The sequence below is a fragment of the Camelus ferus genome, chromosome 16, assembly GCF_009834535.1.
Source record: "Camelus ferus isolate YT-003-E chromosome 16, BCGSAC_Cfer_1.0, whole genome shotgun sequence".
NCBI classification, from domain to species: Eukaryota; Metazoa; Chordata; class Mammalia; order Artiodactyla; family Camelidae; genus Camelus; species Camelus ferus.
In genome coordinates, this window is record NC_045711.1 from 40424964 (window position 1) to 40451574 (window position 26611).

The 26611-nt window shown below is 30.9% G+C and overlaps 1 protein-coding gene across 3 annotated transcripts in view; it reads right to left on the minus strand.

Annotated features, from left to right (window-relative positions):
• TAOK1 (TAO kinase 1) overlaps nucleotides 1-26611 on the minus strand; it is a 113327-nt gene that overhangs the window by 31665 nt on the left and 55051 nt on the right. For all 3 annotated transcript variants that reach the window (XR_004311777.1, XM_032457544.1, XM_032457545.1), the window contains 11 exons: nucleotides 24824-24895; nucleotides 22158-22259; nucleotides 20604-20649; nucleotides 19948-20044; nucleotides 17834-17947; nucleotides 15096-15187; nucleotides 8542-8635; nucleotides 6822-6903; nucleotides 4247-4414; nucleotides 2308-2511; nucleotides 303-437 (listed from right to left, as the gene is read on the minus strand). Coding sequence is in view for 2 of the 3 variants with exons in the window: in XM_032457544.1 (XP_032313435.1) it covers nucleotides 303-437; nucleotides 2308-2511; nucleotides 4247-4414; nucleotides 6822-6903; nucleotides 8542-8635; nucleotides 15096-15187; nucleotides 17834-17947; nucleotides 19948-20044; nucleotides 20604-20649; nucleotides 22158-22259; nucleotides 24824-24895 (1206 nt within the window). In the remaining variant the exon portion in view is untranslated. The remainder of the gene's footprint in view (nucleotides 1-302; nucleotides 438-2307; nucleotides 2512-4246; nucleotides 4415-6821; nucleotides 6904-8541; nucleotides 8636-15095; nucleotides 15188-17833; nucleotides 17948-19947; nucleotides 20045-20603; nucleotides 20650-22157; nucleotides 22260-24823; nucleotides 24896-26611) is intronic.

The following is a 26611-nucleotide window of genomic DNA, read 5'->3' on the forward strand; positions in this document are numbered from 1 at the left end:
GCTCAAACAATTTGTTTCATAAATACTTCCTTTATGCCGTGAATCAAAAATAATCTGAATTCCTATTTAGCACCTTTATCCCTCTTTTAGCATTTAATGAACTCTAACATACTATTTGAGTATACATCTTGAAGACATTATTAGTTTAACATCTCTCAGAGTGCTTTGTATAATAACTTTCTCATAGGAGGCAGTTAATGTTTTGCAAAATAAACCCCAAATACAAAAAAAAAGATAAAATTGTATTTGAGTATAGATGTCAAGGTCCAACATGAAAATTTCTAATTCAGGGTAGTACATACCAGTGATGCAGTCCGTATAGTAGCAAAGTGTTCTCGATTACGGTAGTGTGATTTATGACGAGATACTTGGGGTGGAGATTGTGGATCCGATGCCCTTGTTCTAGGGTCTCCCTCTTCTCTGTAATTTTCTTCCTCCTAGGCAGAGAGAGAGGTAATACTGAGATGAACAAACACAGTTCACTTGAACTTTTAAAGACAACTTGATCAATAAATCTCAAAAATATAACTTTAAAAAGCAAAAAAAGAAATTGGGAATGCAGACATTTTATTTTCAATGTAATTTGAATCAGGAGACACTATTGCCTCAATGTATAAAATAGCACATCGATTCAGGATATGGAAACATATAAGGCTACATTTATATACTACTCATTAAATGCAAAATTGAAAAGCTTTAATATAACTTAAAAATGATAAAACATGCAGTCAGTATTTTAAACAGCAATAATAAAATTAATTACTCTAAGGCTCTTGGGTTTTGGAAGTAATAACATAGCTTTAAAAACTTTTGTTAATACTTCTACCATTTGTCCAAGATAGGTAAACAAAAGACAGTTATAAATATTTTAAGAACTGATGTCTTGCCTTATATGTACTTAAGTTCGTTAACTGAAGAGGAAGTCAATTAACAACCAACTAATTGTGGGAATAATCATTTTAATGGCTGATCCCGTTGCCTAAGAATATAAAAATTAAACATGATTTTTTCCCTGAATAACACTACTACTTAACTAAATCATTCCTTAAAGCTATGTGTGTTATGTTAAAACATATGTAATATAAAATTTGCCATTTTAACCATTTGTATATAATTCAGTGGTGTTAATTATATTCTTAATGCTGTGTAACCATCACCATCTATTTCCAAAAATTTTTTTATTACCCCAAATGGAAATTCTGTATCCATTAACAAAAACTCTCCATTTCATCCTCCACTCAGCCCCTGGTAACCTCTAATCTACTTTCTGTCTCTATGAATTTGCTTATCCTAGATATTTCATACGAATGGAATCATACAATATTTGTCTTCTCACATCTGGCTTGTATCACTGAGCATGTTTTCAAGGTTCACTCATGTTGTAGTATGTATCAAAATTTCATTCCTCTTTATAGCTGAATAATACCCACTATATGTATATTACACAGTTTATTTATCCATTCATCTGCTGAGGAACATGTGGATTGGTTCCACCTTTTAGCTACTGTGCCTAACAACTTTTTAAGTAACACTACATGCTGCAAAGTTAAAAGGGAAGCAATCTTATTAATTGCTAAAAGGAGTTGTCTGATCTTCAAATATTTTCAGGAAAATTTAAAATTTTGTACTCGAAAGTACAATGTACAAATACCCTTACTTCCTAAACCCAGAATTCATATTTTTCCATAATGACACTAAGTTTTAAAGACGTATACATTATGGATAACGCAAAAGTCACTTTTGATCACCAGCCGTCCTAATCCACTCTCCCACTCTTCAGAGGCAACCATTATATTATAATGAATATCATGAGTATACTTACTATTTTTAAATACTTTATCTTCTATCTAAGTAACTCCACATAATAAATGTATATATAGTATTTCTGTATTTCTTTCTTCTAAGATTTAAAAAATATTTTTTGTATTCTCAAAACATTTGTCTCCCAAATGCAGTGGGAATTAAAAGGCTACTGCCATTTTAAAATAAAACCTATGGTCACTCTCCCTTCTGAGTGAGAGGGCCTGCACTCTGTCTATGGAGTGTGTACCTACTTTTACGCTGAGCTAAGCACCCAACTCTACATCTTGTGGCCTTTCACTTGCCTTCTGAGACAGCCTGCACTCTGTCTATGGAGTACATATTTCTCTGAATAAAACTACTTTTACTCAAAGGAAAAAAAAGTTATCTAGAACTGGTCCAAATTGCTGAAATAGCAAAGGAAAAAAAAATCTCCTCGTAAACTAGTCAGATGAAAAAAATATTTACCAAAGCTGAATTTTTTTTCACTGAAATCCAAATACTCACAGGTTTTAAATGAATGACAGAACTATTAGACATCACTGTGTGGTCTCCCTCCATCATGTCTAGCTCACTCTTGTCATCCGAGGCATCTGGAAGACTGTTAACACTACTGCTTTGGCTACTGGCACTGATGGACATACTGGGAATAGACTGATTACTTCCAACACTATTCACTGTTCCTGTCCGTCCAACACCATGATCTTGTTCCTAAGGAAAAAGAGCATAGATTCAAGTATCTATATCTCTTTCAATTTCTTAAATATAAGCATCTAGCACACTGCTTGGCACATAGTCTTTAGAAAGTTAGAGGTCTATCATGAGAAATTCTCTTTATATGTCAAGACCACTAAGTTGACCAACTGTTAGTTTACAGAAAAACAAATAAAAAAGATTAACAAGTAGTTAACAAAAACCCAACCAAGTGTGTGAAAAAGTCAGTTCATCAGTTTTGGGTTATTTCCATAGATTAGTATATAATTTTCTCTAAATTGTTTGACATTTTTTGAAATTCATTTTTACCACACATCTCATGGGATATATAGAAATTCTGCTCATTTCTCAATGATTCCCATGGTTAAAACAAGCTCCAACCTTTTTAAAAAAAAAAAAATCCTATAAGCAACCTCTTTGAGTTGTTTCTTTTGTTGAAGCCTTTTGTAAGTATATTTTTCTTTCTTCCTTAAAATATAATCTCTAGCCTATCCTTCTACCACCAAATAACTTAATATTAATTCCTATTTTTCTGTATATCAAAAATTATGCATTATATATATATTTAATCGCAATCACAAGAATGTTTTTCTGAAGTAACCAGGCAAGCCATGGTATCTGGGTACCAACATTACAGCAGTCTTACCATACCAAAACTCTATGAGATATGCAGAATTTAATAATACAGACATACGGTATACATATATATATAAACTTTTCTTATATCCCTAGCTTAATAGAGATGCTGTTGAAGATGAGAATTTTATTAATTTCACTTTACTGTATTCACAACTTTATTTCATACATCTAAAACAGCCCCAAATTCTGAATGACTGTCTCAAGAACTAAAAAAAACCAAAACACAAAAAACCCAAAACTGTAGATTAAGAGAATCTTACATTTCATTAATTATGTTCATGTCATTAATTATGTAGTGCTATTAAAAAGAAAAGTAACAACTGCTCCTAGTTTCAGAATGCAAAGTGATCTCTCTCACTGGAAAACAGAAAAGAACAAAAAGCCAGGAGCAAAGAAGAAAACTGAAAATATTTAAAGTAAAAATTACAGCTTTATAGGTATATTTCCATGTGAGAAAGTTCTGTAACATTTCTATTGCAAGTTTGTATTTCTCTTCTCCCTAAAGGGCATCATGGAAAGAATTTGGCCCTGAGAGTGAGAGATACTAGAATTTGAAACCATATGCTTCTACCAACAATGAGTCAGTTAACCACTGAGCCTTGCTTTACTCATTTGTAAAATGAGTATTTCATAACTATGTAGATGGAATGAAACTATGCAGAACTGAAAAGAATCAAATATCCCTGGTGCCAGAGTAGAATGCTTTGTAACTTTCTAATGACTTGTGAGTGAGCACTGTCAACTCTCAGAGTATGTAATTTCAAGTATTTTCAAAAGCATGTCCCATGGAACTGGACAATCAGGAGAAAAAGAAAAGTTCAGTGCCCAAGAAATTTAAGAAGGAATAGATGAAACAAAGTTGAACAAGTTAACAAGATTTTGCAGAGCTTTACTATACGCCAGTGTGCATTGCAAAGGGGTTGGGTTTAAAAAAATGCAAAACCATTTTCCCACCTGGGATCTTAAAGGACCAGTGTTAAGAAAACACAATCTGGTAATCACTCATGTAAAAGATTTGTGATGTAAAAGACAAGTTGCATAGTAAGAAGCCAATGAAGAGAGCTCAATATTTGAGTCATTTCTAAATTTTTACCTCTTCTTCTTCCTGTGCTTCTACTGCTGGTCCATTATGTGCCTCCTGGAAAAGGAGTTTTTTCATCTTTCGATACTGCAGATTGTCCAGCTCTCTTACTGCATCCTTTGTCCTCTGAATGAGATCTATTAACACTGTTTCAGGGCGCTCCCGAAGAACAAACATGTGCTGGATAAGAGAAGGTAAAAGTCAGGTTGAAATCTATGTATTTTTTCAGTTAGTACAAATGTACCCCCTTCTTAGATCCAAGAGTTACTACCCTAAAAAACCATGATAGACAAAGCATATCATCTATAGCTACCTCATTCTATTACACTTCTGACTTCTTACACTTGCAAAATTGTCATTTACATATAATCACTCTGTGCCTATATATAACTACCTTGGAACATTTTATAAAAATTTTGGACTTCTAAAAACGCAGAGTTGAAAAAATAAAAGAGTTTAATTAAACACTAAGAAATTAAATCCAATTAGAGCCCTAAACAAAGGCTAAATAAAGGTTTATATATTCTTAGAACTACTGATTTCACAGAAAAGGCATGTCAGTTCCAAGTTCTATTAGGTTTCAACAGAAATGCATTCACTGATGATGAATTATGTAATGTAAACCTGGATGATATTATGGGTTCCTTTATAAGCTGCATAAACAATATTCTTCATAAAACACTAGCAGTTGATTAAAAGACATTATATTATTAGTGACTTTTACCACTAAAGTTTAATAAAGTTTAACATTATCATATTATAGAAAAGTAGACAGAACAATTCCATTATTAGAATTATCACTTACATTTTGATACATTTCTTCTCAGAAATTTTCTATGTATAGATTTTGTTTTGTAGATACAGTTAGCATATAGACTGCAAAAAGACACCTTCTGCCCTTGAATTCATGAGATGCCTCTATAATACTTTTACCTTCTTTGTTAGCCAAAATTATTTCTTCTCTATGTAAAAAGTTCTAACTACATGATATATGATTCTAATTTCACTGTCATAAGTATTGTTATTTCAAACTCATAAACATAAGCCTACAGATTATTTCATTAAATGTTTATGCCAAATTATTTAACCATTACCTTAATTCTGGACAGTTATTTCCAATTTTTAATTCTGAGATAAGTAGTTTCATATGTTTAAAAAAAAAAACCTTTTTTCTATTAATCTTTTTCTTTACTATGGGCTGTGATAGAAATGCCATTAGGCCAAAGGTAAAGAAGCACTTCATAGATATTTCCTATCATTTACAATAAGGTTGTGCCATTACACATTATCAACCAGGTAAATGAATACTATATACAGACTTAGGACCTAATCAACAAATACCTGGGCCTGGTGGGCTGGTTGTAGCAAAAGAGCTTCTTTCACTTATATTAGGCAAGTTTAAGAAGCCAGTCACATTATTCCTTTTTCCTGAGCCTTAGCTTGGTATGGATGTACCAATATTTATAATATTTAGTCTTCTTACTCCCCCAAAATATATCTCATATTTCTAAGTTCGATAGTTTTCTACATATAGATCTTGCTTATTTTTCACTAACATAATTCATAGCTATACTAAACCTTTTGTTGCTATTATGAGTATCTATTTATTCAAGCTTTCATTTCTCAGAGTATGAGTAAAATGCCTAAAAATCTTCAAGCATTACTAAAACTTTATACTGCTTCTTCATGTTTAAGTTGCAAATAATACCATCAAATGTATGTTAAGATTCTTTCAATTTCTTTGTATCTTTAATTGACATGTCAGTGAAAATGAAGTGAATCACTCTGAAATTCTAAAATATTCATGTAAAAATAGTCTACTTAAATCTTATAGTGAAAAATCAACAAGATTCTTTAGGATCACAAAGAGACAGAATCAAATTCTACTTACTACTGCTTTATCTAGATGTTTTAAGAACTATATTAAGTTTAACAATACTATTATTGCTATTAATAAGACAGTCAAGTGCCAAATGAAATAATAAACTTTTGAGAAAAGGAAGCATATACCAATCATGTATTTAAATTAGGCAACCAAACCTAGTGAAAACTGAATAGAATTTACCCCATTTTACAAATATTTTCATTGCTAAGTTAAAAAATGCATTTCCAAAAAGGAAACAAAAATACGATATCCATTTTAGCAGTTTCTTTAAAAATCTTTTCTTCAACAATATTTATGTAAATATATTACAGTCATTTCTCTTTCTTTCATATTATTTTAATATAGGACAGAAAATAGATAAAATATGGTAGACATAGAAATTAGATCCAAAGTTAAACTATGTTTTACCAACTTTGAAATAAGACATTGTGCTATGTGAATTAAAATCTGTAATTGTAACTCATGAATATATTCTTGCACATATAAAAATTTAGCCATTTGATACTATTTTGATTATTTAACTATACATTCAATTTTGAAAAAATAAATGAAAAATTTAGGATCTAAGAAAAGTTCCAAGGGAGAATAGTATATAAAATTAGTATTTTACTAAAAACTAGAACATACTTAATACTGATTCAGAGTAATACACATTCTTTAAAATAATTTCTTAGGGGTAGAAAACAGCGTAATTGAACTGACCTTTAAAAGTTCCTCTGATGTAGGGCGATCTTGAGGGATTTTCTGGAGGCAAGAATCTACAAAGTTGCGAAAATAATCAGACCTATTGTAAAGGAAAGTATCATGTGAACATATTGCTATTTCCTTTAAAAATATATCTACAAAATAAGGCATGGGCCTACTGGTGGGAGGGGGGATGGAAAAGAAATGATTTAAAAAAAAAGCAGATACAATATACTGTATATTTCACATTATCTAAAGCAACCAATGAATTTTTACCATTTTCCAAAGATAAATTTGCATAGATTATTTTAAAATCCTGCTCCCACATATTTAAATATCACAACTCATTCTACAGTGAGGCAAAATTAGAAAAGCCAATCTTATTCTTTTCTGTAGCTGAATCTAAGGTAACATTCTTATCAATTTTTTTTTTCCTTTTCTCTAAGCCACCTCCTTTTCTTCTTTGCCCCTTGGATCATCTTCTGTATTAGCATGATTCAGAACATCGCTCTATTTGCTTTCGAGGGAGCATTTTTTTATACCTAAGTATCTGGTGTCCTTGAGTAAATGGATAAATTTCCATTAAACCCAGAAAACCAATTAAGATATTTTTAAACCACATTAGAAATCTGCAACACATTATTATTATATAGTGTTATTAATGAGAGTTCAGTGAGTAAGGCAGTAAGTAATAATTACTCCATCAATGTTTGTCTTCAATATTCAAGTAAGATTTTAAGTTCCTTGTAGGCAAGAAAGGAATTTTTTTGAACCCCCAAAGTATCAAACAGTGCGAAGACAGTCTGTGTTCAGTGTATTTAATACTTATATGTACGATAATCCCAAACTCTGTGCCAAAAGATTCCTTCTATGTGTATCTACATAAGTACTAAGATCTGTGAACATGCCTTAACTATGTAATCTCAAAAAAATGGGTGTCGGGGTATAGCTCAGTGGCAGAGTACATGCTTAGCATGCATGAGGTCCTGGGTTCAATACCCAGTATTAAAAAAAAAAAAAAAGCATTGCTAATTTATGTGTTTACTTTTGAATTTTAAAATATTTATTAAATATGTTAGATATTCCTCTAGAATTTTTCAAATGCTAGGCACTCCTGAGGAATTAATTTCCCACTAAAATTTTCTAACACTGATAAAAATCTTGGCTTTCAAAACTGTCAATCTATTCTCCATAAACTTTTTACATGAATGAACTTAATTTTATTAAATCAAGGAAACACTGAGAGAAAAACATCAGAGAATTCTGAATAATAAATACCATAATAATTAGAATGATTCCAAAATTATGAATTATCTGGTAATTCTGATAAATCAAACTATTTATCTTTGTTTTATACCATATAAAATTAAACCATTCCTCAATTAAAATACAGGCTGTGACAATCTATATTTTAGTTATAAAATATTAATGTTTAAGTCATGCTATTTATTATATAATCAGGTTACATGTGTTCCTAACGTTCAAAAAAATAAATAAAACTATAAATTTTTGTAAAAAGCAAATACTTCTTGCTTCCATGTGGCATCATCTATCCTTTATTTTGGAACTGAGTTACACATATGCTAAAAGCAGACAAAATAGGGTGAACATGATAGAACCTATTTTAATATCTTTTCCGGTAATACATTTTACTCGAAATGAAATCACTTTTGATAACATTATGAAAAAGCATTTAATTTATACAATTCTGAGTAATGTATCTCTTAGCAATACTCACCATTCATTAGACTGTAATGTAGGGGATTCATTTTGAGCTATGTGATATAAGGCACTCATTGCATTCATATTAAATAAAGGAGGCTTCCTTTCCGCTGTAAAAGAAACAAAACTTTCCTGTTAAAACATGTACCTATCATACAGGGACACACAAGTATTGTTAATTTTTTTTTAAATTTTATTTTGAAATAATTTCAAACTTAGCAAAAAAACTGCAAGTAGAGTTCAAAGAACATTTTCAAGTGAGTCAATGTAAATTGATGACCTGATGCCCTACTATTTCTAAATACCATAGTGTATATTTCCTAGAACATATTCTACTAAAGAACCGTAATATATCCATTAAGTCAGGCCATTAATATTGATACATGACCATTATCTAATCCTCAAACCCCAATGAAGTTTCAATCAAATGTCCCAATAATGTCTTCTGTAGCAAAAGTGTCCTTTGATCATTTGCATCCTTTAAGGAAATTGTCCATTTTATCTAAGTTGTTAAACTCACTAACATAAAATTGTTCGTATTTCCCTATAATCCTTTAATATCTATAAAATCTATAGTGACATAGCCTCTTATTCCTGAAACTTGTAATCTGTATCTTTTTTCATCAATTTGACTAGAGGTTTATCCATTTTATTAATTTTCTCAAAGATTGTTTTTGTTTCATTGATTTTCTCTATTGTTTTCCTGCTTTAACTGATTTCTGCTTTGATATTTTTATTCTTTCTTCTGCTTATTTTGGATTGAATTTTCTCTTCTTTTTCCAGTCTCCTAAGGTGACAGCTGACGTCATGACTTTGACAATTTTGAAGTACATAAGACTTGAATGTCCCTCTCTGGGTTTGTGCTAATGATTAAACTTGGGTTATGTAACTTTGGCAGGAATATCATACAAGTAAATTTTTCTCATTGTATTCTATGAGATAATGTATGACTTCAAAAGGTTCCATTACTGATAGGGTTCACTTTGATCACTTAAGGCGGTGTCGGCCAGACTTCTTCACAGTAGTTTCTCTTTTTTCTTTTGTAATTAATAAATATTGTGTGAGAAGGTAGTTTAAGTCTATATAAATATCCTGTTTTTCATAAAACTTTCATCTTACTCTCTTATTGTATGGACTTGTAGATTTCTATTTTATTTAATAAGTTATAATTTGCCACTATCATTTATTTTGACTCAAATTGGTTCAAATTGCCTCACTTGATCAGGAAGAACTTTTTTATGACAGCTCTGTCTTTCTGACATGGCCCCATTATTTCTTGATCACTTCCTTGCTTTCTGGCACACTAAAATGTTCTAGGCTCATCTTGTACTTTCCCTACTCAAGGTGCTATGGCAATAGGTTTGCTCACTGTTACTACTGACGTGTCACTGTTCTTACATCCTCTCAGTGGACAGTTACAAAATACATACATGTATACAATATATTTATATACATACATGCACATTAAACATCTGTGTTTACTGAAAACAACTGAGTTCACTATAGTATTGCAAATCCAATCCAATACCATAGTATTTATTCTAGCTTTTATTCTCTTTCCATTATTTGTAGCACCCTTTTTGACAATGAAAAACCTCACTCTCATTATCCTTAATATATTTTCTTATTTGATAAATTCCCCCTGTATGCAATCAGTTGATTTTTCTGTATGATGTTAAGATTTTCATTCTTTTGCATGTGGTTGTTCAGTTTTCCCAACACCATTTGTTGAGAAGACTATACTTTCCACATAATATATTCTTGCTCCTTTGTTGTAAATTAATTGACCATATATTTACATGTGGTTTTATTTCTGGGCTCTCTATTCTGTTCCAGTGATCTTCTGATTTATGGTAATAATATACTGTTTTGATTACTCCAGGTTTTCCAATATAGTTTGAAAACAGGAAGCATGATACCTCTAGCTTTGTTCTTTTTTCTCAAGACTGCTTTGGCTGTTCAAGGTCTTTCATAGTTCTATACAAATTTTAGGATTGTTCATACTATTTCTGTGAAAAATGTCATTGGATTTTGATGGGGATGGCACTGAATCTGTAGATTGCTTTGGGTAGTGAGGACATTTTAACAATATTCATTCTTCCAATCCATGAGCACAAAATATCTTCCCATTTATTTGTATCCTTTTCAATTTCTTTTATCACAGTCTCAGAGTTTTCAGTGTATAGGTCTTTTACCTTCTTGGTTAAATTTATTCCCAGGTATTTTACTCTTTGATGTGATTGTAAATGAGAATGTTTTCTTTATTTTTCTTTCTTATAGTTTGTTATTATTGTACAGAAATACAACTAATTTTTGTATACTGACTTTGTATCATGTAACTTTACTGAATTTGTTTATTAGTTCTAACAGTTCATTGTGAAGTCTTTAGGGATTTCTGTGTATAATACCATGACATCGACAAATAGTGACAGTTTTATTCCTTCCTTTTTGATTTGGATGCCTTTTATTTCCTTTTCTCGACTAATTGGACTTCTAATACTATGCTGAATAAAAGTAGCAAGAGTGGCCAACCTTGTCTTATTCCTGACTTCAGAAGAATAGCTTTTAGCTTTTAATTGTTGATTATGATGTTAGCTTTGGGCTTGTCATATATGTTGAGGTATGTTCCCTCTGTACGCACTTTGTTGAGAGTTTTTATCATAAATGGATGTTGAATTTTGTCAAAAGCTTTTTCTGTATCTGTTGAGATGATCACATGATTTTTATCCTTCATTTTCTTAATGTGGATGATCACACCAATTATGGATTTCCACCATCCATGCATCTTTGGAATAAATCCCATTTGATCATAATGTATGGTCCTTTTAATGTGTTACTGAATTTAGTTTGTTGATATTTTGTTGAGGATTTTGCATCTATGTTCATCACATATATTGGCCTATAATTTTCTTCCCTTGTCATGTCCTTATCTGATTTTGATATCAGTGTTAATGCTGGCCTTGTAAAATGGGAAGTGTTTCCTCTTCTGTTTTTTGGAAAGGTTTGAGAAGAATTGGTATTAATTCTTCTTTAAATGTTTGGTAGAATTCACTAGTGAAGCCATTGGGTCCTGAACTTCTGTCTGTTGGGAGGTTTTTGATTACTGATTCAATCTCCTTACTAATAATCAGTCTGTTTAGATTTTCTATTTCTTCATGATTCAGTCTTGGTATGGTCTGTTTCTAGGAATTCATCCATTTCTGTTAGGTTGTCCAATTTGTTGATGTATAATTGTTCATAGTAGTCTCTTATAATTCTTTGGGTATTTCTGTGGTATCAGATGTAATACCTTCTTTTTCATTTCTTAGAGTCCTCTTTTTGCATGGAAAGACTAGCTAAAAGTTTGTCTATTTTGTTCATCTTAAAAAAAAGCTCTTAGTTTCATTGTTCTTTTCTATTGTCCTTTTAATCTCTAATTCACTTATTTCTGCTCTGATCTTTGTTATTGCCTTCCTTCTACTAACTTGAGGCTTAGTTTGTTCTTCTTTTACTAATTCCTCAAGGTGTAAAGTTAGGTTGCTTATTTGAGATTGTTTTCATTTTTAAATGTAGGCATTTATCACTATGATTTTCCCTCTTAGGACTGCTTTTGCTGCATCCCATATGTTTAGTATGTTGTATTTCTATTTTCATTTGTCTTGAGATTTTTTTTTAGTATTTTAAAAATTTCTTCTTTGACCAATTCATTATTCAGTAGCACACCATTTAATCTCCATATATTTGTGAATATTCCAGTTTTCTTTTTATAATTGATTTTAAATTGTATATGATTGTGGTCAGAAAAGAAGCCTGAAATGATTTTAATCTTAAATTAAGACTTGTTTTGTGGCCTAACATAAGATCTATCCGAGAGAATACTCCATATGCACTTAAGAAAGATGTACATTCTGTTGCTTTGGGATGAAATGCTCTGTGTGTATCTGTTAAGTACACTTGGTCTAATGTGTCATTTCAGGACAATGCTGTGTATGGACTTTTCTGTCTGGATGAATGTGGGGTATTGAAATCCTCTACTATTATTGTATTGCTGTCAATTTCTCCCTCTAGGTCTGTTAATATTGTTTTATGTATTTAAGTTTTCCTATGTTGGATACATAAATATTTACTAATGTTATGTCCTCTTGTTGGACTGACCTATTTATTATTATGTACCACCCTTCTTTGTCTATTACAGTCTTTGTTTTAAAGTCTATTTTGTATGATAATATATAGCTACCCCAGCTTTCTTTTGGTTTCCATTTACATGAAACATCTTTTTGCATTCCTCACTTACAGTCTCTGTGCGTCCTTACATCTAAAATCAGTCTCTTGTAGGCATCAAATAGATGGGTTTTGTTTTTATATCCATTCAGCTATTCCATGTCTTTTGATTGGAGAATTCAGTCCACTTACAATTAAAGTAATTATTGATAAGTATATGCATTTACTGCCATTTTGTTAATTGCTTCCTGGCTGTTTTGTAATTCTTTTGTTCCTTTCTCTTTCTCTCTTCCTTTGTGATTTGATGACTATCTTCAGTGTTATGTTTGGATTCCTTGCTCTATTTCTTTTGTGTATCTACCACAGGTTTTTGCTTTGTGGTTAACATGAGGCATATAAAAGACATATTTGTAACAGCCTATGCAAAGCATAATTGAAAAATCATGCTTCTAGACCTGTACTAAGAGGGTACCCACTAGTCACATGTGACTATTTAAATGTACACTTATTTAAATGAAATAAATTTTAAATTCAGTTCCTCAGCTGAAATGGCCACATTTCAGTACTAAAAAGACAGAAGATACAGAACATTTCTATCACTGCAGACAGTTTTATTCACTAGGGCTCCTCTAGACCTTTCCTTGGAACCTGAATCAGGCTTAAAATATAGTTCCTGATTTAGAACTTGGTAATTCAAAACATCTGTAAGTAAAAATTTTAAAAGTGACTTTTAAAGACTATTTATAAAAGTTGAAGATTCCAAATATATGCCTAAAAGTCTAGGAATTTCTTTAAACATCTCACTCATTTGAAATTATCCAAACTCAGTCACATCTTCTAAAGCTGCTTTATAATAAAAACTCTCACTGTGAAGTAATTCTATTTTATGAACTATAATTAAAAGAAGTTAGAAGGTCTTGAAATACAAGCCATTTCACAGAAACTGCAGAATTTAGACAGGTATCTTTCTGAGCAGCAATTAGCCAATGAACACTTTCTAATCAAATAAATATTAAAATATATCAGTGATATCTAACAGAACCATTAACACAACTTCACTATCACGAAGGGGCATCATTCATGCATCCACCAGCATAAGAATGTAAAAATATACCATGAGCAGAATTTATTAACTAGCTTTTTAATATTTATACTCAAGTTTCTTAAGAAATTAACTAGGGCCTACCAAGAGGAAGAACAGAATTTAAGACACTTAAAGACATTTTCAAATGGAAGAAACATTTCACAAATCTCAAACTGAGATCAAGAAATCAGAGGAAAATGGCATTATGGTAATCTCTAAATCTTTGTTTGCTGCTGTTGTCCATGTTGTCCAACTTTAAAATAAATACAATGGTACAGAGCTTGAAGGGAACAGTTTATGTACAATTTCCAACAAAAGTAATCACATTTAAAGATAACATTATTTTGGAAAAATATTAGACTGCAAGGTAGACACAGTCTGGTTATAATAGAAATTTTTTTTTATAATGGAAATTTTAATATTCATTTACGTGTAATAATAAGCAAGCCTTTACTTTTATTTTACCTCAATTTCCCTATCTACTTGTTTTAGGAAACTACTGACAAACCCAAGTTCACAGCAATTTGTTAAAATTACACACAGATTTTACATTTAATGTGTTACTTTCAATCCTTGGTCATTTCTAGAATGGGTCAATTAAATATCCTTGGTTTAAAATAAAGTTTAATGGAATGTTCTTATAAGAAGGAAAAAGGAAAAGATACTGAGCTGGTTGGGGAAAGCTTGGGAGACCAAAAGCAAGAAGACAGCCATCATCTTCAATTACAGTGACTGTTCAATTACTGACCTAGCTCACTTACATTGGGAATGTTACCAAAATTATGATGGTCCATTGCTTAAGCACAGTTTCATTTATGGGCAACAGAAAAAAATGTGTGCATAAAATCAAACTGCTACAATATATATGAAGCCTGATATTTAATTCTTATATCTAACTCAAAAGTAGTTAGCATCCTAGGTAAAGGCAGGTAATTCATGAATGCTTTAGAGACCTTCTATAGATGGCAAATCTAGTAATCATACACATATCCTAGATGTTTAACAAATATTCATTAATATTAGACAGATACCTCAAACTTAATAACACTGTGGAAATTATTTTATACCTAATTTAACAGAGCAAATATAATATACCTAAATATATAAATATATAAATATATATATATATATATAAAAAATTTACCATATAACCAAAGTAAAAACTTTGATAGATTTATTGCTCCCCTGAGTAACTAATGCAGAAAATAAAAAGCTGTAATTTGGTCCAGAAATTGAGGTAAAACACTGTTCAAAACTTACTACATAGTAATAAAGAACATTCTTACCTAGTTCAATGCATGTAATTCCAAGAGACCATACATCTACTTTGCCATCATACTGTCCTTCGTCCATGGCTAAAATTACTTCTGGGGCCATCCTAAAAAAATGTCATTTAAATTAAAGTGAAAAAAAAAAAAAAGGTATGCTATTCTTTAAAAATGTTATGACCTTCTACATGGAAAATAGCTGGGAAAATTCTAGACAATACATCTGCACATAAGAATTTTTATAATGTGAAATAAATGCATTACAGGTTGTAAGATAAATATTTACCATTGCATATACAGTGTGACACTCATAATCTATCATGATTATCTAACAGCATCCTAAAGGAAGGATGCCCTAGAGCAAGGTTGTATTCTGCACCTGTTCAAGTTTACAGATTCTAATATTGTACATCCTTCAGGCTGATGATTCTCAAACATACTGGTCTCAGGATCCCATTACAAAAATCTAATTTTTGCTTAAAAGATTGAATTTTATCATTGACACTGAATACCATTCATTGTTTTCCTTGAAATGACAAACTCACTCCTTTGTTTCAGAAAATATGTTCCACAATATCCAATGCTGAATAACCACAGTCTGTCAGTCTTTTTTTCAAAAAAGAATAGTGTTCCATGATAAAAATGGCTGGGGCAGCTCACAGCTAAAACAATCACACAATTATCAACTTTATGGGTACCTTGGTTATAAAATAAAACACTAATTCATGTCTTCAACTAGAGTCTAATGTTCTTGATGGTACTTTACCTTTTACTTCATTTGTATTTGGAGTTAAACACTGTGTAACTGTTCTACGTGTCTATCTGTGTTTATATAAGTATATAAAATATTTTATATTATAATATATTATTTTATAATTATAATATAATTATGTTATAAATAATATACAATAAATATAATTAATCAATTAATAATATATTAATATGTAAATATAATTATATAATTATTACATAATATAATATTACCAACAGGCAGCAGTGTGTGTGTGTGTGTGTGTGTGTGCAAGTGCCCATGTTCGTGTAAAGACATATAAATATGAACTTAGTTCCTGTGTTCCAAGTATACCATATACAAATTAACAAATGCATAAACTTTCAATTCTCAATAGCACAGTGTTTCCAATGTGTTCTTTATGGTGTTGAACTAAGTTTGGGAAATCACCAAATTAAGCAAAATTAAACAATTTGTTTTTTGCTGCAAAATTTTTGAGGGCCTTTTTAATATCTAATACTCATCACTAATGTCTAAAGATCAGACACACTAAAAAATATTATTCACTCACAGAACCCTTTTTCATAGAGGGGAAAGAACTATCTAAACTAGGGTTTCACATAAGAAATTCTTGGTCATCTAGAGCAGTGGTCTTCAAATTTTTTTAATTAATTTATCTTCAATGAATTTACAAAAATTATGTATTCCCTGTACACTTTTGAGCTGATGTGTAAATTTAATAAATTCAATAGTCACAAAGGATATAATGCATAGTGTGTGTGTATATAGATACACATACACACACTGTATACTGTATATGTGCTTTAAAGAAATTTAAAACTTGGAGTTGCAGAATTAGTTCACTCAATTTATTAAAAACACTGCCATATAATCTAATTAGCAAATCCAGTCTTCATGGTCATACCAACTGTCAAATTAGAGTCACTTTCTGTCAGAGTAGTCGGAATTCATTTTTCAATGCAAATAACATGCTAATGTGTCCCCATGACAACCATCTCAGTTATGAATTGTACACTAGAAAAAAAGAAAAGAGGGAAGATAATTGGATAAAGAAAAAGCAAGGCATAAAAGGAATGGAAGAGACATAATGGGAAAAGTGAAGTCCTTGGACTTGCCAAGAGTTTGTATCCTGACTCTTCAATATTTCTGATGCTATATATTCTTAAATTGTCCTTCCGGCAGTGCTTTCAGTCTTTTATATCCCAGAGCAAAGCATCATTCTAATATTTAGGGTGGGTTAGAAGACTTTTTTATGAAGCATGAGAAGGGAGATTTGAAAGGCAGGTGGGAAAGAAGATGTAGTAGACCTAAGACACCACTCTCAGCATAGAGAGAAAGAAGACACATTTCAAAGTTGAAGATTTGGAAAATTATCCCCTTTAAACTTGTGACATTAATAACGAATGATGTATGGAAACAATTAGATGATGTCTAGAATCTGTTTCAAAATAACTGATGGGGGAGAGGAACAGAGGGAGAAGAGTGAGTGCACAGGGCAGGATTGGCCATGGGGATAATGTTGCTGGGCTAAGTGATTGGTATGGAAGGCTTCATTATACTTTTGACTAGTTTTATGTACATTTTAAATTCTCCATAATAAAAGCCAAAAACAAAATAATACAAAAACTCCAATCAACTACCAGTTTTCAGGTACTTTAAGCCTGAAGATCAATGACAAATAGTAACTATAAATCTAAAGAAAACACACAAACTTCCACTTAGCATTTCTATTTTCTCCCAACTTGAATTTTTATTGAATGCTTTCACTCTCACACCCCATATATGATGCAGATAATAAGAAGGAAAATGTAGGAGGAACAAATTAAAAAACGGGCTGTACAAGGAGCACTCCGAATCTATATTTGAAACTAACTGTAATGCTTAAAGTTAAAATGTCCAAAATAGCATTATATTTCTAGGAAAAAGATAAAACATCTTAAAAAAGGACAATCACACACTGCTTATTTTAATTATGAGGATCAAATCCAGATAGGATTATTCTTACCAATATGGCGTTCCCACGAAAGAATTGGCAGGCGATGCCATGGAAGCAGATCCAAAGTCAGCAAGTTTAACCTGGCCTGGTTCTGTCAGTAGGATATTTCCTGCTTTGATATCTCTGAGTGTAAGAAATACAGAAAATTATTTCTTTCCTTCAATAGATTGTGTAGGAAAATGGTAAAAATTTAAAAAAAGTTTGTAAGATACGGAAGGAAAAATAAAAATAATTGAGTCTTAGGATAATCTCTCATTGGGACGAGAATTAACATTTAAGTTAGAAAACAAAAAATACAGAATTCATATACAGTAACAATTTTCTAAAAGAGAAGACAAAATAGCAGTAAACACAAAAGACAAAATAAGGTAATTGGAGTGTATAGCCTATATCTGAGTTCCTGTTTATTGGTACAAATAATGGTTTAAAAATTAAATTTAAATAGTTGACCATTCCTTCATAATTGTAAGATTTCTGAGTCCCTCACTTAATGTTAAAAAAAGAAGAGTTTCATGCCCCTAGTTTAAAAAAAAGATTATTCAAATAATTTCCAAACTTTAGCATAGTTTTCCTAATTAAACAGGAAATGAAAACTGAAACATATGGATGCTGTAATATCAATGATTCCAGAAAATTATGGATATTTATATAATGGGGTTGTATGTCCAATGGGCACCATAACATACACTTAAATTTTCAAAAAACAAAACAAAAACAAAAAACTAAGTTCTCAAGCACTTTCAATTCTTACTATAGTATTTGTTGTAATGGATATAATACTAAATTAATCTATTTTCCTTCTATTTGTTTTTTAAAAATGAAGAAGTACTTTGAAATTGAGAAGACCCTGGTCCTAATTCTGAATCTTCCATTCACTTATTTCTAGTATGTGGATGGATTTCTTTTGGACATTACCATCCTATGTGCGTGTGTGACTAAGCAAAAAAATAAATAACCCATTAACTCACAAATGACTCTCCTATATAGTTTAATATGTATTGCCTGATTCACATATATATATAAAATTTTAAAATGCTAATTTTCTTCTCAAACAGGCAAAATCAATACCAGTGCTAAAAATCTATTACAGAATGGCTTAATTAAAGTTACTATTCATTATCAAGGATCAACAAAGATTAATACTTAAAAGCATAAAGAGTCTTAAGTAGCTTTTACTTATCCACATGATGGAATCAATGTAATAAATCTGGTATTATCAGTTACCAGGAAGACAGAAGATTTAAGAATTTCTAGTTCAAATCTATCTGGCTTTGTAAACTTCAGGAAATTAGTCACAAATTGGGGCATTAGTTTCTTCATCAGTAAAATTAAAAAAGTAAAACTACATAATCCTTAATATCCTTTCCACTCCCCCAATTACATGATTCTACAGTTAAATTTCTACTAGAAATCTGTAAGTGCACATACAGGCATGCCTCAGAGATATTGTGGATTCAGTTCCAGACCACCCTAATAAAGGGAGTATCGCAATAAAGCGAGCCATACAAATTTTTTGATTTCTCAGTGCATATAAAAGTTACATTTACACTATACTGTAGGCTATAAAAGTATGCAATAGCAGCATGTCTAAACAACACCTTAATTTAAAAATATTTTACTGCTAAAAAAAATCCCTAAACAACCACAATGGTAACATCAAAGATCACTGATCTCAGATTGCCATAACAAGCAGAATGACGAGAAAGGTTGAAATATTGTGAGATTAACCAAATTGTGAAAGAAACACAAAGTTAGTAATGCTGCTGGAAAAATGGCACCAAAAGATTTGCTTGACATAGGGTTGCCACAAGCCTTCAATTTATAAAAAAACAAGGTATCTGCAAAGTTCAATAAAGCAAAGCACAATAAAATGAGGTATGCCTGTCCTTCAGAAAGCCCAGCAGCACATGTAGACAAAGATAAAAATTATCCTCAACAAAGAGATCAAGTGTACTAGAATGTTCTTTTTAACGCGGACAATCTAAAAAATAGGGGTTTATAACATTCTGAAATGTTCTTATTTGGCTATAACCAACAAAAATTCCAGGGTTAATAAGTTCCACGGTTGATAAATGCAACAAGTCATTTGCTTGTTAACACATAATAATTCTCAAAGTGCTTACCTATGGATCATGGTATGAGAATGTAAGTAGGCTAATCCTTGGAGAGCACCATGTGTAATTGCTGCTATTTCCACTTCTTGTAATGGCTTTTTGTGAACTTAAAATAAAAAAGTTATTTGAAAATAATTATTATATAGAACATTTTTGTTTAAAAAAATACATCTTTAATGTATGGGGCAATTTTCAAGACAAGAAGACATTTGCTTCCCAAGATAATAAAACAAGTCTATTGAACTTTATAACTAGTATACAGTTGTCCCTAGCTGTTACAGTCCACAGTCAATTTTCCTCTAAGCTAACACTAAACAATTATTCGGTGATTATAAAAACAAAAGTAACAAAAGAAAAGTTCTTCCTTTATTCTCACACACCTCCCTTCTGAACAGAAGGAACAGATCAAGCTGAATGACGAATGCAGAAAAATGCTTAAGTCATAAAGAAAGAAAAATGCTTAAGTCATAAAGAAAGAAAAATCACCTTTTTAATTCTATTACATAATATTTAATAAAGCTAGTATATACTATGCTGAGAATGTAGAAAAGGTTAAAGGTTTTTATTCTTTCTGGAAAATTTGTACATTTAAGAAATCTCTTACTGAATTCTCATTTTATTTTGCTAATACTTCTTTTTTTTCCTAATAATTAAAGGAAACCTACCTTCCAGTAAATCTGAAGCAGATCCTAAACAATATTCCATTACAAGCTATATGGAAGAAAAATCATAAAAGCATTAAAATATATTATTAAAAAGATTCTATTTGAGATAAAATAAATTCACCAAGGAGATCAAGAAGACAGTTTGAAGTAAAACAAACCCTAGTCATCATTTACCTTAAAAAAATGAATATTTATGTATTTAGTAATTTGTTTAATGCACATATAAAGTTAAGCTAATAATATACCAATCTTTTATAATGCCAACATATAATCACATGTACAAGATATGTATTTCATATATAATTACCACTAAAATTATAAAGGAATACATATATTCTGTTACTACTAATCTATAGTAGCAATACTGATAATTGCCAGGAAGCAGAAAACTGTTCTCTGGAACTACATATATAAAGCTTAGGTTACAGTTTAACTGTTTCTTTTAAATCAAACACAGAGCACTTCGTATGTGCCAGCTAATACATATAAATATACATATATATATGTATGTGTGTATATATGTATGTGTGTGTGTGTGTGTGTGTGTGTGTGTGTTTAATCTTCACAACCAGCTTAACAAGTAGGCCCTATTATTATCCTTATTTTACAAAAGGAGAAATTTGAGAGACAGAGGTAATACATTCAATGTCACTGATTTTTTTGCTAACCACAGCCTCATATTTAGGAGTACCACCACCAGCAAAATTAAACTGGATAAAATGCATCAAACATTACAAATCAAAGTTTAGTATATTAAAATGATAATTATCTCTGGCTTATTAATTATTCAAAATAAGGGATCATTCCTATTTAAAGAAAATTTAGCCTTTCTCTTAAAAGATACAGTTATTATGCCTATACCACTATAGTATTACTACTCTGTCACCTCATGGTAACAATGGGGCAAAATTAATCTGCACTTCTTGTAATAAAGTGCCTCAATTCTCTACCGTTAGTATTATTCAGCCAAAGAATCACAATCAGTTCAAATTTCACCAGGATTCATCAGGACTTCACTAAGTTCTTTGTGGTTAAATAGATTACAACATATTTATGTCAAAAAGATTTTCTAACTTCCAGGGAACTATATTCAATATCTTGTAATAACCTATAATAGAAAAGACTGTGTGTATGTATAACAGAATCACTTTACTGTACACCTGAAACTAATGTAACATTGTAAATCAACTGTACTTCAATTAAAAAAAAAAAAGGAGGAATGGGGAAAAAAAGATATGCTAATTTTCATCCTTGAGTAAGGACTATTTCCACAATGGTTGACAAACCACTTGAAGAATGATACTACTGAAAAATGTCAGAGAACATTTTAGCAGGTACATAAAGGTCAGCTAAATCTCTGGAGTAAACTTATAAAACTTCTATTATCTCTTATTGCATAGGAGTTCTAGAAAGAGCTGCTCTTCCCCTTAGTATAAACTAACATTTCGATGTGTTTCTGCATGGCCTCACACAACCATTTGGAGACATTGTTGAAATAATAAATTCTAAATGAAAACCAACTAAAATTACAGCAAGGGGAGAGCATATACCTACCCATGCTGTGTGCTCACGTAAATAGCAGCCTTTGTATTCTATACTGTTGGGATGTTTTATTCTTTGTAGAAACTTGACTTCCTTAATAATATCCTGCCATTTCTGTAGAGAGGGGGAAAAAAAGAATACAGGAAAGAATTACAAATAACTACTTTTCCTTAGAAAGTTATGTAAGAAAAAAGTAATTACTAGATTAAGAAAGGTTACTGAGAACATACAACTTTATTGTAATATTTAGATTAAGTATTAAAGTAAAAAATTTTTTAATTATGTGCATTCAAGGTAGGTCAAATTTTAGTTTGGTAAAACTTATCATCAGTGAGTCTTACTAAAATTTTACGACCACACACCAAACATGTTGATGAAAACTATATAATATATTTGGTGATTTTTCTTCAAAAGTTTAACTTCCCTTTCTTATTTGCAGCTTTTTGATGAATAATTTACATACCATAAAGTTCATCTATTGTGTTGTGGCTTACATTTTCTACTGAACGTTGAGGTTTTGTCTGCTTTCTAAATTCAGATGAAGATTTAAATCTCTAATGCACACTTTCTAAAATAAAATGCTAGTGAATAATTAGCTATTATAAGGGAAAAGTCACAGAAAAAACAAGCAGTATGAAAACATATTTCTACATATTTTACTAAGAGCCTACCTCATTGGTACCTACCAGGAAATACAGATAAACCTCTGGCCATAAGATACTGTGCAACAACCTTAGACACTTAGGCCATGTCCTATGTTTAGTTACCCTTAAGAAGCAAGCAGAGAATTCTAAAAATACAGGTCCTTGGGATCATACCTAGAGAGTCTAGAGACTTAACAGGTGTGGGATGGGAACTAGAAATATTTTCTGTTCTTTTTTTTTTTTAAGATCTACCACTGACTTGGCCCATAAATCTAAAGGCAGGGGAATTAGCATAAAAAAAATTTTAGAAAATGTTCTGTACTAGAGTGTAAGATCATGTATCTCCTATGTTATTTCAATAGCCCTCAACAATATACAGTAAAATATGCTCAAAATGTTTTCTATAAAATGTACAAGATATAAAATGCTAAATTCAGAAAATGTTTTACAGCCTTTAAATTTCAAATCTGAGTATCTGGGAGGCAAAATCTCAAAACAAAAACTCTGTATTTTTCAATGTAAAAAATTTTCATGAAGGAAAAAATTCATGAAGGAGATGTGAAAAGATGATGCCCTAAATGAAACTTTCTGTTCTAAGTGTGACTAATCAAACAGACTCCAACATCGTACAAGTCTACCTATGAAAGCTAGTTCTCAAGTTGTGCTACAGAATGGCAAATAAAATAAGAGTAATCCTCCAAGAAATTGAGTTTTTTAGGTATCAAAATGATGGAAAAGTGATATAATCATAATAGTGCTACCATACTCATAGTATGATCATCACAAAAACAAGATATATCATAAAATAAAGATTCCCAAAAAAGTAGAAAATCAAAATCTTTAAAAATTAAAGACTAATCTGGCAATTTCAACTCTGGGCATATACCTAAAACTATTGAAAGCAAAGACTCAAAAAAATATATATTTGTATAACCCATGTTTATACCAGCATTATTCACAATAACCAAGGGGTAGAAGAAACCTAAGCATCATCAACAGATGAATGAATGGATAAACAAAATGTGGTGCTTCATGTACACCGCCCCCAAAGAGGAACACAAAAGGATGGAAATTCTGACACATACTGCAGCATGAACTTTGAGGACATTATGGTAAGTGTAATAAGCCAGTCACAAAAGGACAAATACTGCATGATTTCACTTACATGAGATACTTAAAGTAGTCAAATTCACAGAGACAGAAAGTAGAATAGTGATTTCCAGGGGCTGAGGGAGGAGGGAATGGGGAGTAATTGTTTAATGGGAAAAGAATTTTAGTTTTTCAAAGTGAAAAGAGTTCTGGAGGTGAATGGTGATGATGGTTGCAAAACAATGTGAATGTCTTTAATGTTACTGAACTGCATACTTAAAAATGGTTAAGATGGTAAATTCTGTAATATATATTTTTCCACAATTAAAAATAATTAAATTAAAATATTAAAGATTAACAGATCCTAGATTTTAAAAGTAGACTATTTCACAAAATAAATTTATGTACTTAAATAAAATAAATATACCGAAAAGCACTAACCACAATAGTAGTGAACTAAAATATACTCAGTGTAGTATCAATAATTTTATTTTTTGGTTTTTCAGTCTAGATATATACTGCCTATTGATTAAACTTTGTTTAAAACAGTCCTTAAACAATTTCTAAACCATTAATAAAAAATTATATCCAATATAATTTACCATTAAATGCATCTTATTCTAGTTTACTTTTTTAGAAACTGATAATCTTTTTATGATAAAGATAGAGAAATATATTATACCACAGTTAAAAAAATCAAAAGCAGGGAGTACAAATTGGGAGGCTTTTGAGATGCCAGCAATATGCTATTTATAAAGCTCTAGGTGGTGCAAATTAAATGGGTAAACTGAGTTCGTAAAAGAAAATACAGAGATATACACTTAGTACTTGTAAACTTCTCTTTATGTATATTATACTTTTTTGAAAAAACTTTTTTTAACTCTCAATTAGAAATAGTATGTTTTTTTCCTAACACATCAGTAAGAATGCATATATTTCACCTACCTCAGTGGACTGCTTTCCACTATAAGACATTTTCTTGATAGCCACAACTTCATTGGTGCGCACATCTCGTGCCTAAAGAAACAAAGAAAGGACTAATGTAAAAATCAACAGATGAAATCTGGGTAACACTTTCTCTGAGAATAAAAGCATTTATAAGCTATCATGTCAACAATGACATCAAAACTGCCTTTAAAAACCATTTAGGGTTTAGCTCAAGTGATGGAGTGCATGCTTAGCATGCATGGGGTCCCGGGTTCAATCCCCAGTACCATCTCTAAAAATAAATAAATAAACCTAATCTCCCCCCAACAAAAAAATCCATTAAAAAAAATACTCAATGACTATAAACTTATCAAATTATTTAGGAGTTTGTACTTTGAAAACAAAGCTGGATTTATCTTTGAGAGATCTACTTGAGAGGAAAAACAGAAATTTGAATAGCACTATAAACAAAGAGACAAAACTAGTATATACAAGCCTATGCTAATCAACGTTGAAATCTCAATGAGATGGACAATTTCCTAGGAAGGAAAAAATTACTAAAACCGATCTAAAGAAGAAAATGTGATTAAAACAAACAATGGTGGCAGACTGAAAAGAATACCAATGAATTATCTTAAAAACACTTGAATGGAAAATAGTTTTACCAGGTGAACGTTCCAGGATATTAGAGGAAAAAAAAGGAAAGCTATCCCATTAATTTTATAAAGGCAGTATAACCCAAAAACGAAAACCTCACAAACAAAACAAAATAAAGAACTGTAATGCAGATTTACTCCTATGTTTTCTTCTAAGAGTTTTACAGTTTTAACTGTGACTTTTAGGTCTTTGATCCATTTTGAGTAATGTATTAACATTAGAGAAACTGAGTGAAAATTATAGAGGAAAACACGTTAATTGTGAAATCTTTTACAAACTAAAATTATTTTAAAATAGGAAGTTAAAATTAAGTGACTATAACTTATTAAAATCCAAACTTATTAGTAATGATAATTAAAATTAAATGACCAAATTAAAATAAGACATAATTTTTGCCTACTCATGTCTAAAAAAAGCAAAAATAAAAATGTTTAATCATCGTAAACATATCCTCCCCGCCCACACCTCAGGATTACATATTGTGCTTACTTATGTTTTGTTAGTCTCCTCTAATCTAGAGCAATTCCACAAGCCTTCTTTGTCTTTCATGATACTGGTATTTTTGAAGAATATACAGTGGTATTTTAGAGAATGTTACTAAATTTGTGCCTGTCTGACATTTCTTCAAGATTAGATCCTGGTTATACATCCTAGCCAAAATACTACAAGAGTGATAATTGTGTTCTTCCCAAGGTATCATATCTGAAGGTACACAATGTGTCTGTTCCTCATTGGTGTTACTAATTTTCATCACCCACTCAGGGTGTTATCTGTTTTTTTCCCAATGTGTATAGTTATAGTTACTATTTCCTACTTTGTATCTAACAAATAATCTGTGGAGAGATACTTCAAAACCACATAAACACCACTCGTCAAAATTTTCCCTCAGATTTAACAAACATTGAAGATTCTAGCCCCAAATAATCTTCACTATGATGACTACAAAATGCTGATTTTTCCAAAATGTTCTTGTTCCATTTAGTAAGGAATTCAAGATCTGATTGCTAAACAGTGTCAGTGCAACTAGAATCTTGCAGCAGACAGAGCTATCACATATATGATACTTATATGATATAATTATTTTATATTAATACCAATAATGCCCATCCAATCCCACAGGGTTTTCTTCCTTACCATTCCCACTTCCAT